Source organism: Myotis myotis, unplaced genomic scaffold (genome assembly GCF_014108235.1).
Source record: "Myotis myotis isolate mMyoMyo1 unplaced genomic scaffold, mMyoMyo1.p scaffold_m19_p_3, whole genome shotgun sequence".
In the NCBI taxonomy this organism is placed as follows: Eukaryota; Metazoa; Chordata; class Mammalia; order Chiroptera; family Vespertilionidae; genus Myotis; species Myotis myotis.
The window spans coordinates 211900457-211914504 of NW_023416335.1; the positions used below are offsets into that span (position 1 = coordinate 211900457).

The following is a 14048-nucleotide window of genomic DNA, read 5'->3' on the forward strand; positions in this document are numbered from 1 at the left end:
ACTAATGCCGGGCACGGGAGCAGAGGGGTTGCAGCGCGGGGGGGCGGGGGGGGGGGTGCTGCAGAGCTGGGGGTGCCTGCAGAGCCCCACCCAGAACCTCCTGCTTGGAGGGAGACGGAAGTTACCAGGCCCGAGGCCACTCCCACGAGGCCTGGAGTAGCTCTGGGGCTGCTATGGGAGCTGTGCCCGGCCTTCTCCGTGCACCTGGCCTAGTCCTCACAGCAGGCCTCCCGCACTTGGCCTGGGTGCGTTTCCAAAGAAACGAGTTCAGGCAGCTTCAGTTTCTCGCAGATGAGCCAGTGGAGCGGGGATCCGTGTTCAGATCCGTCTCAGTCAAAAAATCCGAGCTCTTCAGGACATTTTAAAACAGGATCAAAATGATAAAAAAAAAAGTAATGTTTTGAGTTTATGGAACTGTAGATTTTCAGTGCTTTAGAAAATCACTATTAAGGCATTGACAAGACTAGTATTTGGAGTCGGGCTCTTGTCTTTTCCAGCCTCCGGAGTTGCTCAGCACTTGGCCGGTCTGGAGATGTGCCCTGGGAAAGAAAACTGCCAAGACTGACGGGCCCGTCAGTGCTTTCCCTGAACCCGCAACAGCTCCCGGGGACGGTGCTGGCTCTCGGCTGAGGGCTGGGCAGGACAGCGGTCTCTAGTGTGGCCCTGGGTGCTCAGCTGCCCCGAGGGCCTCAGACACCTGGGGACCCAGAGTCAGAGCCGGGCGGGGGCCAGCTTGTCTCCTGTTGATGTAACTCGCATCTATAAAATCCACTCTCAGTGTACAGTTTAGCCGTGTGTAGTATATTCACAGAGCTATGCAACCATCACATCAGCTAATTCCAGAATATTTTCTGGGTTTTAATAAGTGGTTCTGATACAGGCTCCGATTTGAGAACCCTGGGCTACATCTGTGCTCCCTCGTGATGTGTTTGAAGATAACCTATGGCACACCCTTCGGGCATATTCCAGCGGGGGGACTGGCAGAGCTATGGCAGCCCTGGTACAGGTCACACGTGAACTTTGGTGGCTGGCGATTTTGCTTCCCAAGGAAGCCCAGCCCAGGATGAGACAACGGCCCACAGGGTTGGATGCAGCTTGAAGCAGGAGGGGCCAGACCCGCACGGCTCATCAAAGGGCTCCACTGGGTTGGTTTCTGTAATTGAATTGTTTACCCAAAATATAATCATTAAAGTTCACTTAACAACCATGGTTATTTCAAACAGCAATCTGATGGTTTTATTCAAGTTAGATTCCAAGATGAAAGACCATAACCCACATACAGGGGAGAGAGAACTTGTTAAACCTGTTAGCTCATGTGGAGGCCAAGTGGGGAGGGAATTCAACACAAGGCTGTAGGCAAAAGACAAGACATCCCGTTATCATCCCCAAAACAAAGACCTTCCTTCCTCACACGAGTTTCCCAGGGCCCTGTTGTTTTACCAACCAAGCACAGAGTACAATGCGTTTACACATCACCACGTCTAGTCTATATACAACGGCCATGGGGTCGGATGGGCCATTTCACGTTCCCCTCCTCCCAGTGTAACATTCCCAAAGGTTTCCCCTCGTTACGGTGTTTTCTAGGCAGGGGCATGACTGGTTCCTGGAAGTCCATCTAGGTCAGCATTTACCGAGAGGGATCCAGAGTCGGCGATACATGGCAAAGAGGTCCTTCCAGGGAGCTTCCCGGGGAGACTTTCTCCAGCTGAACGTTGTCAGGTGACTGCTTAAAGGGACCTAATTATTTACCAGGTTTGATCTGTGTGGCGAGGGCGTCGTTTTAACCCACCGAGCTGCCTCTTCCGTAACCACCGTCTTGTAGTCTGCCCAGGTGATGCCGGTGCAGTTCCGGCTCAGCTGCTCCTAGCAGTTCCCAGGTGTCACCTGGATGTGCTGCCTTACTATTTCTAGTGTGTGTGCCTCAGACCCCCTTTTCCTAGTCTAGAACTTTCTGCAGTGTCTTAGGCCTTATGTACACCCATGGCATCGTGACAGCCTTTGTCTGACCATGGAAAGGGAAAGAGAGCCCCTTGTGTGAGAACGACTCAGGCTGCTTCCACCCATGATGAACTTGGAATAAACAGGCTCCTGCAGTTAGCGAAACGTGGCCACGTGCTCAGTGTCAGCTTGAATAATCGCAGAGCAAGGCAACAGAGAGCCGGTGGCCAAAGACCAGCTTCCACGAGACCAGGGGGCTGGTGCGAAACCGCCACTTCCGGGGCTGGTGAGGAGGCGCAGCCGGAAACTTGACAGCACACGCGAGGCTGTCCTGCTTCCCGGGGCTGGGCGCCGAGGCTGAGATGCAGCTCTTGGACTTAATTTTGCAAACCCAGCATCTGACTCAACCACAGAGGCGGCTGACCCCTGGCGGACCCGAGGACAGCCGAGGCCCTGCAGGGGGTGGTTTCTTTTTCTTTTTTAAAAAATATATTTTATTGGTTTTTTACAGAGAGGAAGGGAGAGGGATAGAGAGTTAGAAACATCGATGAGAGAGAAACATCAATCAGCTGCCTCCTGCACACCTCCTACTGGGGATGTGCCCGCAACCAAGGTACATGCCCTTGACCGGAATCGAACCTGGGACCCTTCAGTCCGCAGGCCGACTATCCACCGAGCCAAACCGGTTAGGGCACGGGGTGGTTTCTGTCAGTCCCCGGCAACAGGTCAAAAATGCAGCTTGTGTCAGGACTCCAAACAGTAAGAAACGTTTGGGGGGCAAAAGAAGGTTCCATCACTGTTTCCACATTGCTGTAATAGCTGCGTCTCACCTGAAATGCCCTCGTGGACAAAACAATAACTAGTTACAAGTTCGGTAGAGGAAGACACGGAGAAAAAATAAACGTAATAGTCACCATGCAACCAACTTCCAAGAGGAACGCAGCCTCGTGAGCACAGCCGAGAGCCACGCGAGCACGGCTTAGACGGGGCTCCCGCGGAATCGGACGCCGCTGACCGGACGCCGCTGACCGGAAGCCGCTGATCACGATGGAAACTCGCTGACAATCCGACCTGAAGGTGTTCAGTGCGTGTCGCCAAGCTGCTTTTGCAGAAATCACTTTAGTTACGGCTTCAAAGTTAAAATCTCCACAGGTTTCCTGTGGGTCTCAGCAGAGAACTTGTTTGGAAAGCACAGGAGGTAGGATTCACACCCACATCGCCCCACCTTCTGTGCAGTGAGGCCCAAAGGGCGAGGAAGGTGAGGGCGGTGCGACCTACACTCAGCGGGTTTGGGGCCTGCTGGGCCCCAGGCGGCTGCGGCTCTAAGCGCTTCCTAGTGTCTGGCTTCCTCCCCTTCCGAGGCTCTACCTGCAGAACTCGGCCCGACCCCAGGCCACTCGGTGGTCAGTGATTTGGCTTCTGCGTGTGGTGCTCCAAGTTCTCCAGGGCCGAGTCAGGGCAGGAGGCTTCTCTCCATGAGGGTCAAGTCCATGCCAAGTCCATAGGGAAAGGGAAGAGGAAGTGACAGCACGCACCTTCCTCCCCTCCCAGGCCGCCTCCGTCTTGGTCTCTGAGGAGCTGGCACTGCGGCTGCTTGACAAGAGCACAGCTGCTGGAGGGCGGCCGCAGACGCTGCGAAGGCGGCGCGAGCTCCAGGGCAGGGCAGCCAGCACCGCATTGTCGTGTCTCGGGCTGTGTCCTACTAGGTGGGTTTTTAAAGGGAAGTTTGTTTTCTGGTTCCAAGACGAGAGAAAGCCTGAGCAGGAAGTCAATGTCATGTCAACAGATACTGGTTTATGAAACTGAATATAAAACTAAATTTTGGCTAAACTGGAAAACTGAAATATATGTGTGTGTGTGTGTGTGTGTGTCCCCAAAATGTACACACATTTCATCAGCTGCTAGCTAGCTCATGTTTCTTTTCAGGTTTAACCCACTGGAATGAATAAATTATTTCAAGTGTGTATACATTTTTTGAGACAACTTGTATGTATGTATGAAACCTATTAAGTCTCATTAAAAAGCTAGCAGACTTGTAATATGTAAGCCTGTAAAGGATTTTGGCCGATTTAAAACCACCATATTATAACAGTGTCAAATAGATTTTTCAAGTCATTAGAATATACCAACTGCATAGGGACTACCCCGTGGAATGTGTTTTAATGGAAAAAATCTTTTATTTCATTCTTAAAATGCCTACTAACTAGCCCCGGCCAGGGTGGCTCAGTTGGCTAGGCATGTCCCATGCACTGAAAGGTTGCCAGTTCAATTCCCGGTCAGGGCACATGCCCGGGTTGTGGGCTTGATTAATGTGACACGTAGGTTTCTTCAAAGAAAAACTGGACTTTTGATTCCAATTCCCATTCAAGAAGTTTACGCACACGTCATCCCTGCATAACACGCGATAGGCGTGTCCCCAGAAAATTAAAGCTGGCCTTACAAGTAAAGATGGACCCATACCAAGACCCATGGAGACGGGTTCTGGTCCTGTCACTTGTTCCTGTTACTGGTTACTGATGCCATTTGTCACTTGGAAAAATCAGACCTCGGCGTAACAGCTCACCGCAGTCATCAAGCACCTCGGAGCAGGTTTTCAATCCAGTATCACAGGACCTTTGGGATTTAAAGACAAAGGTCAGCTCCACCCAACATCCGTCCATCTGTCCTGGGCAGCGGTGTGAGGGCTCAGTGCGAACGGGGCGAAGCCGCGGTGGCCTCCTGCCTGCCATGCTTGCGGTCAATCTTGGGCGGTCACTTCACCTCCGGCGGCTTCCTCGTCGGTAAGATGGGACAATGACACGACGTGCAGGCGCTGCCTGCGTGCTGGATGCAGAACAGCCACCGCCGAGTGCTGTTCCAGGGCTGCACACGCGGGGCGAGCTCTCGGAGCCCAGCCAGCACGTGACCCCGCTGCCAGCAAGTGTCTGAGTTCCCTGGCGTCTTCCCGTTACTGCTCTGGCCCCCAGCGCCCCGCGAGGTCCCCAGGAGTCTGACTCGCCGGCCCAACCAGGAGCAGTGGCCACGCCTTGGAGCTGGGCCAACCGCTGGCTTCAGCGGGGAACCTTCTGGGGCTCCCCACCTCTGAGGACGGGGGGACCCTGCCTCCTGCACGTGCTGAACTAGCTCATCCCCCCCCAAGGGAGCTACGTCAGGACCGTTTCTCCCAAGAACCGAGTTCCAGTCTTCAGACCCCAGATGACCAGGAGAGAACGGACACTGCAGAGCCACCTGGGACCCAAGCTCGGGCCTGCGATCGGCCTCCCAACAACCCTCGGCGCCTGGAGCCCTGGGCCACGTGGGCTCACTCCGAGGCTCGGCTCGGCTCCCGCTCTGGCCTGCCCTGCGACCCTGCTTCAGACGCTGCTTCGGAACTCGAAATTGTGCGGAGCGGGGCACCGCTGAGCACAAGCTGGGCGGCAGAGAACACCAGAATGTTCAAACTCAACCCCATCCAACGTCTTCAGGGTGGGGAGGGGGTGACGAGGACAGGGGAGAGGGAGATTCGCAGCCAGACTCCGACCCCTGACCCCAGTGGTGCAGAATGGCTGGCGATTGCACCCTGACCCAGTTGTGTACTGGAACTTGGAGACGTCAGTGAGGTAGGTGGTATCAGCCCCATTTTACAGGTGGGCAAACTGAGGCAGAATGAAATGCAACAGCTCGCTTTTAATAACAGCATACAAAATCTAGAGAAAGCCCCATAGTCCCTGTCCCGGAGCCCAGTGCAAACCCTTGGAGCACAGAATAAAAACAGACGGAACAAGCCCCTCAATTCCTATCCTGCCCCCCCAAGGGGTCCTCTAATGCACAGCAGGATCCCTCAGGTATTTCCAGGGACTTCAGACCCAGCCACGAAGCAACAGAGACCAGCGACCGCTCCCAGGGGGCTGACCAGGCCTCCTGCTGAGGGCTCGGCTTTGAGAAGGGCACGTGCATCCTCACAGGCGGAGATCCTGGCTGGCACCAGACCACAGGCAAGCCCGGGGCTCCTGTGCCACCCACACCTGACCATACCGGCCGCATAGAAGCCAATTCCCCTTCGCCTCAGTGCGTTGGTCTGAGAAATGGGACCAGCACACTCAGGCAAGGGAGGTAATCTCTAGAAAACCAGAGATGAAACCCCAGCCCCTCCCAGCGCAAGGAGTATGAGCCTTCCTAGGAGCCTGCCAACGCCACCCACCCCGACCCTCCCGTCTGGCCCCGAGCCCTCCCCTGTCCTCAGTCCACGGTCTGGGCTCAGCGCCGAGGCCTGGAGCGGGATGTCTCCCGGTTGGAGGTGTGCGGGCGGTGCTCTTTGGCTGGAAGCGAAGGCCATTCTGGCGGGATCAGGGCCTGTCTGCTGAGCTCGAGGCCTTCCTGGAACCGGGTATGGGGTGACATGTTCCCGCCCAGGGCCACACCATCCAACAGCTGTGCTCCCATCTCCCCAGGGTGCCCCCTTTAGGACCACGCTAGGGAGGACAGACATGTTGGGACCAACGCGGACGCTGAGGTTCATTGGCACGGAACTGCAAAATCGTAAACGCTTCCTTAAGAGGTGCAGACAGTGGGCACGCGGGGTGCCCCAGCTGGACGGTCCTGCCTGCTGTTGAGCGGGACGAGCACCTGGGGTCGGCGGGTCTGGACACTGGACGCTGCTGCTCCTTCGCTCTCTCGATGGCCTCCTGGCGTCCGTGGTTGTCTGTGGGTGCAGAGGGCTCTCCAGAGACGGGCCGGGGCGATGGGGGTGGGCACAGGGCAGGAGCAGAGCCAGCGGGGGAGGAGGAAGAGGCACTTCAGTTTGGGCTGGTGTTCATGGAGTCGGCCCTGGCCCAGGGGTGGAGTGGCCCGCCTGGCTCCGGCTCCGGCACTGGGCTGTCACAGAGACCCCGGTGGCGGTGGACAGGTAGGCACTTGGCAGTACTTCCAGGGCCGGGCCGGGGGCTCCGTGCACGGCTAGGTCATCAGGATGGGCTTCTGCCGAACTTCCAGGATGTCTGGGGGGAGGTGAGGAAGGACAGGACGAGGAGGTCAGGACGCAAGGCCACACCACGCAACTCCCAGGATTCCCTCTCCCAGCCTCGCAGGCTGCAGTGCTGGAGGCCCCGTGGCACGGACAGGGACTCGGGGTGGAGCCAGGCCCCGTCAGTGGGACAGGGCCGCCTCTCCCAGAGGCCCCGCAGCAAGCGTGAACAGGGGCCTGACTGGGAATGATGGGACAGGGTTGGTCACCCCTGAACTGGCCGCAGGAACCTGGGGCCCGGGAGTCAGGGTGGCTACAAAGCAGTGACGCCCGTTTTCCACAGCAGACGCTACCTGTTAAGATCCGATGCAGCGGCAAGGTGACATAGGTTAAGTGTGCATAGAGAAGGAAGTTTCCATCCGCTCTGTTCAGCTTCAGCCAGGACCCGACCAGGGACCGCCCCGTGCCAGACAGGGACCGGGACCGCAGGTTGGTGGCGTTGTGCAGGTCAGCTGGAGGGCAGGAGGCTGGGTCAGGGGTGACTCCTTCCCGCCCCGCTGTGCCCCCTGCGGGCGCTTTATTACCCTGGCCTGCGACCTCTGCCCCCGCCTGCCCTCTGCCCACCCATCCGTCAGGGCCGCACCCGCCCCTCCAAGCTCCCCCCACTCCCTTCTCTGTCTGGAGTCTCCTCCGTGGGGTCATGCACCCGGCACACTGCCACGCCTCTGCTTCCCTGTGGCCCTGCCACTGGAACTAGGTGCCACCAGCCTGCAGGACCCGGGGCGAGGCTGGGATGACTCGGCATCGTCACCAGGGAGGCAGGTGGGTGTTTGTTCATGCTTCCCTACAGGCGTGGGTCTGATCCGAGATGAGGGCACTGCCGAGCTCACAGGGCGGTCAAGGCCAGTGCTGGAGTCTCTGGGTCTGGGGGGCGGGACCACTCAACACCAACGCCCCAGCTCCCGTCCTGCCGTCCAGCCACTCGTCCAGCAGACACGCCTGGCGTTCCTGCCCTGCCATTGGGGCCGCTGGTCCGAGGGCCATGGTGCAGGACGCACTCGCACTCGCACTTGCACTTGGGGCCTCCCAGCACGGAGTTGAGCTGAAACTCCCCCCGGCTCCTGTTAGCCGGCCCCCCTCCTCGAGTCCATTCTCCACATGGACCGCGGAGTGGGATTCTGAATATTCCAATTGGACTTTGTGGATCCCTGGCTTACAGCCCTCCACTGGCTCCCCAGGCCCCTAGGCTCCATGGCGACATGACTGCCCCTCTGGCTGCACGATTACTGATGGCGGGAGCGACACCACGGAGGCACAGGTGTGCTGGGAGGGACTGCAATGGTGTGGGCCAGACCCAGGGCCTCTGCCCAGGCAGGCAGGAGGCTGCGGAGGCCGGAGAGCGGCAGGCCTGGACCCTGCGGGCCCCACTGGAGCCGGGTGGGAACGTCTGGGTACCGCCCGCAGAGTCACTTGGGCTGGCCTTGCCAAGGCAGTAGGGGCGCGTTAAGGAAATGTCTGGCCCATATCGCGGGCTAGTTTCCTTTTTCTGCAGGCTAGCGCTTACGTGGATGCATTTGCATGGCCCGCGAATGATGTCACAAATATCCACATGGCCCCAGCAGAAAAAAGGTTCCCCACCCGACTCTAGAGCAAGGCTGAGTGGCCAAAGACAGCGCAGGGGGTAAAACAGACCAAGTCACCAAATGCATGAACAAACCAGAGCCCATTCCCTCGGCACGCACGTCCGGCCCCTGTGAGGACAATCAGACCATCGGCATCTGTAAGTGTACGAACCCCTAACACTGCGACTGCCGCTCGGCCCGCACGTTCTGAACAGACACACTGGAGGGGGCGCGCCTCGCGGCAGGGGCCTGTCTGTTCAGCACCTCCCCCCGGACAGGCACCCTCTCTAGGAGGAATGAATGAATGAATGAATGAGTGAGTGAACCGAGAGGCATCAGGAGCTGGTCACCTGCACCATCGTCCTCTCGGAAGAACTCCTCGCTGTCGTTGGCCGAGTGAGACTTCTTCATCTCGGCGATGCGGTTCCGGGGCACCTTCCGCTTGAGAGACGGGGAGAAGAAGGTGGGCCGGTTGTTCCGCTCCGGGGTGGGGGGCGTACTGAAGGAGGTCATCTGGGGACAAAGAGCCGTAGTCACAGAGCGGCCACCAACCTGCGGGGATCCCAAAGCCACTCACCTGCCTCAAAGAACCCGACACAGAGCTCCCCATGGGAGCACTGGCTGAGGAGGGGACCCGGCTGTGGCACCGAGCCCACCTGCTGCGGGCTGCGTGGGCACTAGGACATGGTTTCAGCTCAGGGGCCAGCAGGACGGCCTGGCCACCAGCTCTGCCCTCACACACTGGCAGGGGCTGGGTTAGTGCCAAGACTGGCTACTAACGCTACTCAGGCAGCTGCCACAGTACTGAACCCACAGAACTTCCACGGGATAGGACCCGCAGTAACCCCTCGGGCAAGTGAGGACTCGAAGGTGGACAGCAAATTTAACTCGTCCAATGTGAACTTTCACATCATCCGGCAGGACGATGGCAAAACGGATTGCAACTCAGGTCTTCCGCCCTCATTTCTTGGCTAACATGTCCCCGTCCCCATCCCCCCAGCATTCTTCCACACGCTTGCTATGGCTAAGTGGTCCATGCTTCCATCCCCTCCTCTCCTCTCTTCTAAACACACTGTTCAGTTCACCAAACATTCTCCACACCTGCTTGGGGCCCAGCGGACGCAGCACTAAGCACAGACAGGCACATGACACTGGTCCCTGCCCTCAAGGAGCTCACAGTCTGCTGGGGGCAACAGACTCAAAGAGGAACAACAACAGACTGCATGTTGGTTGCTGAGACACATAAAGAGAGGCACGGAATACAGGGGAGCACAGAGGCAAAAGCCCGAGAAAGCAGGGAAGGCTTCCTGGAGGAGATGCCGCTGGAGCCGGGTCTTGAAGGACGAGTAGGAGTTCGCCAGGTGAAGAAGGGGGGGAAGGGCGTTCCAGGCAGAGGGAACGTGGCCCCTCTCCTCCCTCCTCCCCATGCAAACAAGAATCTGAGGAACAAGGTGAGCTGGGACCGAGACTTCCGGAGCCCCGTCAGCCTCTTCATCATGGCTCTGACGTCCACCAAAGTCCCGGCGGCCGCTGGCTCCAGGTGGTCCTCCCACAAGTCAGGGAAGGTTTTAAAAGATAAAAAACAAACACCAGAAACCACAATACACACAGAATCTGCATTTGTCATACGCTGGTTACAAATGACCCCCCTGGAAAAGGAGGGTAAGCAACAGTGAGCACAGAGGTGGCGGGGCCTGGAAGGTCCCCAGGAGGTCAGGCCCTGCCACTCACAGCTGTGTGGCCCTGGCAAGTCCCTCCCCGTGACCCCGGGACCACCCTGCGAAGAGAGGCCCCCGCTTGGGATTCTCACCCTCCTTACAAAAGTACCGTTTATTTTGTTCTGCTTATAAAACACATTCATTGCAGAAGATACACAGGAAAGGTATAAAGACACTAAAGAAAATGACCTCTGGCCTCTTGGAGATACGCCTGGTTGTCATCATTAGACAGATTAAAAGTACGGCAAACACTCTCCCGCACTCAGCACATAGCGCGTTATTCACATTCTTAAGAGTCACCTCCCAAGCGGGTCACCAGCAAAGTCACTACAGTGGCTGCTCCCTGGACACCTGCGGGCCAAGCCCTGTGCAGGTGCTTGAGGTGCAGCGGCTCCTCGGAGCCTCCCAACACCGCAGGGAGCCGGTGTGCCACCCCATTTCTGGGTGAGCGCAGAGGCTCAGGGAGAAGAGAGACTTGTCCCAGGCGGCGAGCAGCAGCGCCCAGACTCCAGCCCAGTCTCCCCCAGCCCCTCCTGGCGATGCGCTGAGCAGGGCTGCCTCCTGCCCACTGTGCTCACATGCCTGTCTCCTTCCAAGACCCCGGGAGCCACTCTGAGCAGCCCCGAGATACCCAAGCCGGCAGAGCGGCCAGTGGGCTGGGGGGGAGACTTCCTCCTCCCTGAGCCCCACTGAAGGCCGAGTACAGCCGCCGCCGACCTGGGTCCCCACCCCGGGGAAGGATGGTGGCCTGGAAATGGCAGGGCTGCAAGGCTGTGCTGTCACACCAGAGTCATGCGACCCGGGGTTCCCAGGTCCACGGACAGGAAAGCTCCCTCCTGCCTGCGGGGTGCAGGGGGCTGAGCAGCTGCTCACCTGGGAGACACCTGGTGGGCAAAGAGCAGAGCTGCTGCTCAGGGAACAGGACGGAGGCCAGCGCCTCACTGTCCCCATCTCTCTCACAGGGAAGGCCTGTCACCCGCCTGCGCTCGCCCAGCAGCTCCACTGAGGCAGGCGCCAGCGCAAGGTAAACAGCCTGGCTGCACTGACAGCTCAGGGGAGCAGAAAGGGCTCTGGCCCGGGCACTAACCTGCTGTGTGACCCTGGGCAAGTGACTTGCTCTCTCTGAACCTCAGCCTCCTCCCCAGAGAGTGGGGACAATACCTACCTCCCCTGGGGCTGTAAGGATCAGGGAGACGGTGGGAAGCAGAATCAAGGGACAGGAAGCCCTGCCCGAGGGGGCAGCCCTTACCCGCTCGTGCATGGGCGAAGCCGGGCTGGAGTCCTCTTCAGTCCCGCAGGGGGACGTGTCACCAGTGGACACACGGCTGACGGCCATCTCCGCGTGGCCCTTGCCCTGGGGCCCCTTCATGCGCACGAACTCCATGTTGTTGTACTTGTAGAAGCCAAATGACATCTTCTGCGCCATGCGGGCGGCCACGCTCACCTGTGGGCAGGTGGGAAAAGGCTGAGCCAGGCTGGTGGGCGGACAGTCACCCTCCCGGAGCAGGGCCCCAGCAGGCAGGGCAGTGCTGCACACATGGGGTCCCTGGCTGACATCCCCCTCACTGCCGGTGAGCCTACGCCCAGCAGGCCCAGGGCCCGGCTGGGAACAGAGCTGCAGCCCCAGAACCCGAGCCCGTCCCCACCCCCCACCAGCACAACCCCCAGGCTCCAAGGAGGAGAGCCTCAGGGTGGCGCCCAGCTCCGGAGAGAGCCTGGCTCTTGTCCCTCAGGTGAGTCAGGGCCGGCCCTGGGAGTGTCCTGCTGGGGGTGGCCTGGGAAGGTCACAGAGCGCTGGCCCTGAGCCACCTTAGTGGGGCTGGGTGCGCAGGTACTCTGAGGAGGGCGGCTCGGAGGGGCTGGGCCCGGGCCACCCGCGCTCACCCGGTTGTCGTACACCTTCTTGAGCGCCTCGTAGCGGATGGAGCCCTGGAAGATGACCCCTTGGAACATGTTGGTTTTGTCACTGGCCACCAGCTCCACACAGACCATCTCTCCTTCCCCCACAGTCATGTCGCTGAACACCTGGGGTGGGAGCAAGCGGAGAGAAGACGTCAACTGTCAGCTGCTCACCACCCACCCCTCACTCGCCCCAAAAACTCCCATTTAGCAGATGAGAACACTGAGGCACAGATGAGAAACCTGTGGCCACCCAGCTCTGCCACCCTCCGCCGACCCAGTACAGCCTAACTGGCAGGGGCAGCGTCCAGCAGAGGGTGCCTGTGCCTGTGACTCTGGGAGGGAAGGGGAAGGACTCCTGGCCCTCATCACACCTCCAGGCTAAGAAGTTAGGCAGTTAGAGGACTGTCTGGCCCAGGATCCAGGATCTCCCCGCTCCGGCCATGGGGGACCAGCCCCTCCCACCCCGCCCCGCCCTGAACTTCTCGGCTTCTATGCAGGCACAGAGTGACCCCGAGTTCTGAGGCCACACAGACTTGGGTTCAAATCTCAGCTCCTTGGATGAACGAGTTGTGTGAGCCTCCAGGGGCACTTAGCCTCCTGAGCCTAAGATGCTTCAAGATACCATCAAGCTCTGGCTGGTGTGGCTCAATCGATAGAGCGTCGGCCTGCACACTCAAGGGTTGTGGGTCTGATTCCTGGTCAAGGGCACATCCCTGACCCCAGTCAGGGCACCTGCGGGAAGCAACCAATCTATGTCTCTCTCTCACATCGATTTTTTTTCTCTTTCTCTCTCCCCTTTCCTCCCTCCCTTCTACTCTATCTCAAAAAAAAGAAAAAAGATACAATCAAATCCAGGAGGCGCTGGAAGCCACCCTCCTCCTCAGAGGCCAGGGGGGGGGACGGGGGGGGACTGGCTGGGCAGGTGCTGTGCCGGTCAGGAGTGGGACACAGCCTGGTTCTCCCCAGCACCTGCTTCCCTGGGCGAGTCACCCTTTGCCCAACCTTAAAACAGACGCGTGGCTGGATGACTCCCAAAGCCCTGCCCCTGACCCCCAGGGTCCCAGGCTGGAGCAGCGCGGGGTGGAGGCACTTGTTTAGTTTTGTGGCGATACTAACAACCCTCCTGCAGGGCAGCACTGCCGTAGGCCTTTAGTGCCGTCTCCCATTCAGGCGCCCCTTTGACCTCCAACCCTGAGGGTAATAGGACAGATGAGCACGATTTTACAGGTGGGAGAACTGAGGCTCCAAGCTGGGGGGTACCCTTGCTCCTCATCCAACACCAGGAAGAGTGGGGGCCACGTCGGTAGGAGTCCAGACCCATCTGCTTCTAGCCCTTCCCACCCTCCACCGCCTTTCTGCAAGGGGGCGAGGCCGGAGGGAGCGCTGATGGGAGACACGCTCACCTCCTCGAAGCTGTCGATCATGAAGAAGATGTTGGGGTAGCTGATCTTAGACTCCTCCCCTTTGCTGTCCATGGGGTGTTTACTAGGGGACGCAAACACTTGCTGAAAGAAAGGAGATATACGGACGCAGTGAGGCCCACCTGCACCCAGGTGGACCATGTTGTCTAAAACACACCTCTTCAGAACCAACCCCGGGCAGGCAGGGCTGCAATTCCCAGGCGGAGCTGGCAGCTGGGAGGCCTGGGGCTCTCGGTCGGTGGCTCACCTGGGATTTCTTCTTATGGATGTGGATGTCGCCCCCCTCAGAGCGCGTGCACACGGCACATGTCACCATATAGTCCAGCTGGAAGAGAGCAGGAGGGGGTGCGTGGAGGGCTCGGCTGTCCCTCAGCGCCCACCCCCTGCCCTGCTGCTGGAGCCCCGCCCCGCCGACCCTTACCTTCTGGAGGATGAGGTTCAGGCAGACGCTCTCCTCCCAGTCAATGTCAGGGTCCCCCAAGCCTGGCAGCTTCTTGGAGTCCCG

General features: G+C 58.9%; 1 protein-coding gene across 2 annotated transcripts in view; it reads right to left on the bottom strand.

Annotated features, from left to right (window-relative positions):
- Nucleotides 1-1210: 1210 nt before the first annotated feature.
- Nucleotides 1211-14048, bottom strand: part of KIAA0930 (KIAA0930 ortholog) — a 41930-nt gene continuing 29092 nt past the window's right edge. The window contains exons 3-10 of one of the 2 annotated variants that reach the window (XM_036297866.1): nucleotides 13965-14048; nucleotides 13791-13868; nucleotides 13526-13627; nucleotides 12105-12245; nucleotides 11470-11664; nucleotides 8853-9015; nucleotides 7234-7392; nucleotides 1211-6914 (exon numbers count right to left, since the gene is read on the bottom strand). The exon at nucleotides 13965-14048 is cut by the window's right edge and continues 48 nt beyond it. In XM_036297866.1, the coding sequence (XP_036153759.1) occupies nucleotides 6874-6914; nucleotides 7234-7392; nucleotides 8853-9015; nucleotides 11470-11664; nucleotides 12105-12245; nucleotides 13526-13627; nucleotides 13791-13868; nucleotides 13965-14048 (963 nt within the window). In that variant the 3' untranslated portion in view covers nucleotides 1211-6873. The remainder of the gene's footprint in view (nucleotides 6915-7233; nucleotides 7393-8852; nucleotides 9016-11469; nucleotides 11665-12104; nucleotides 12246-13525; nucleotides 13628-13790; nucleotides 13869-13964) is intronic. The other variant, XM_036297867.1, reaches the window with a different exon arrangement.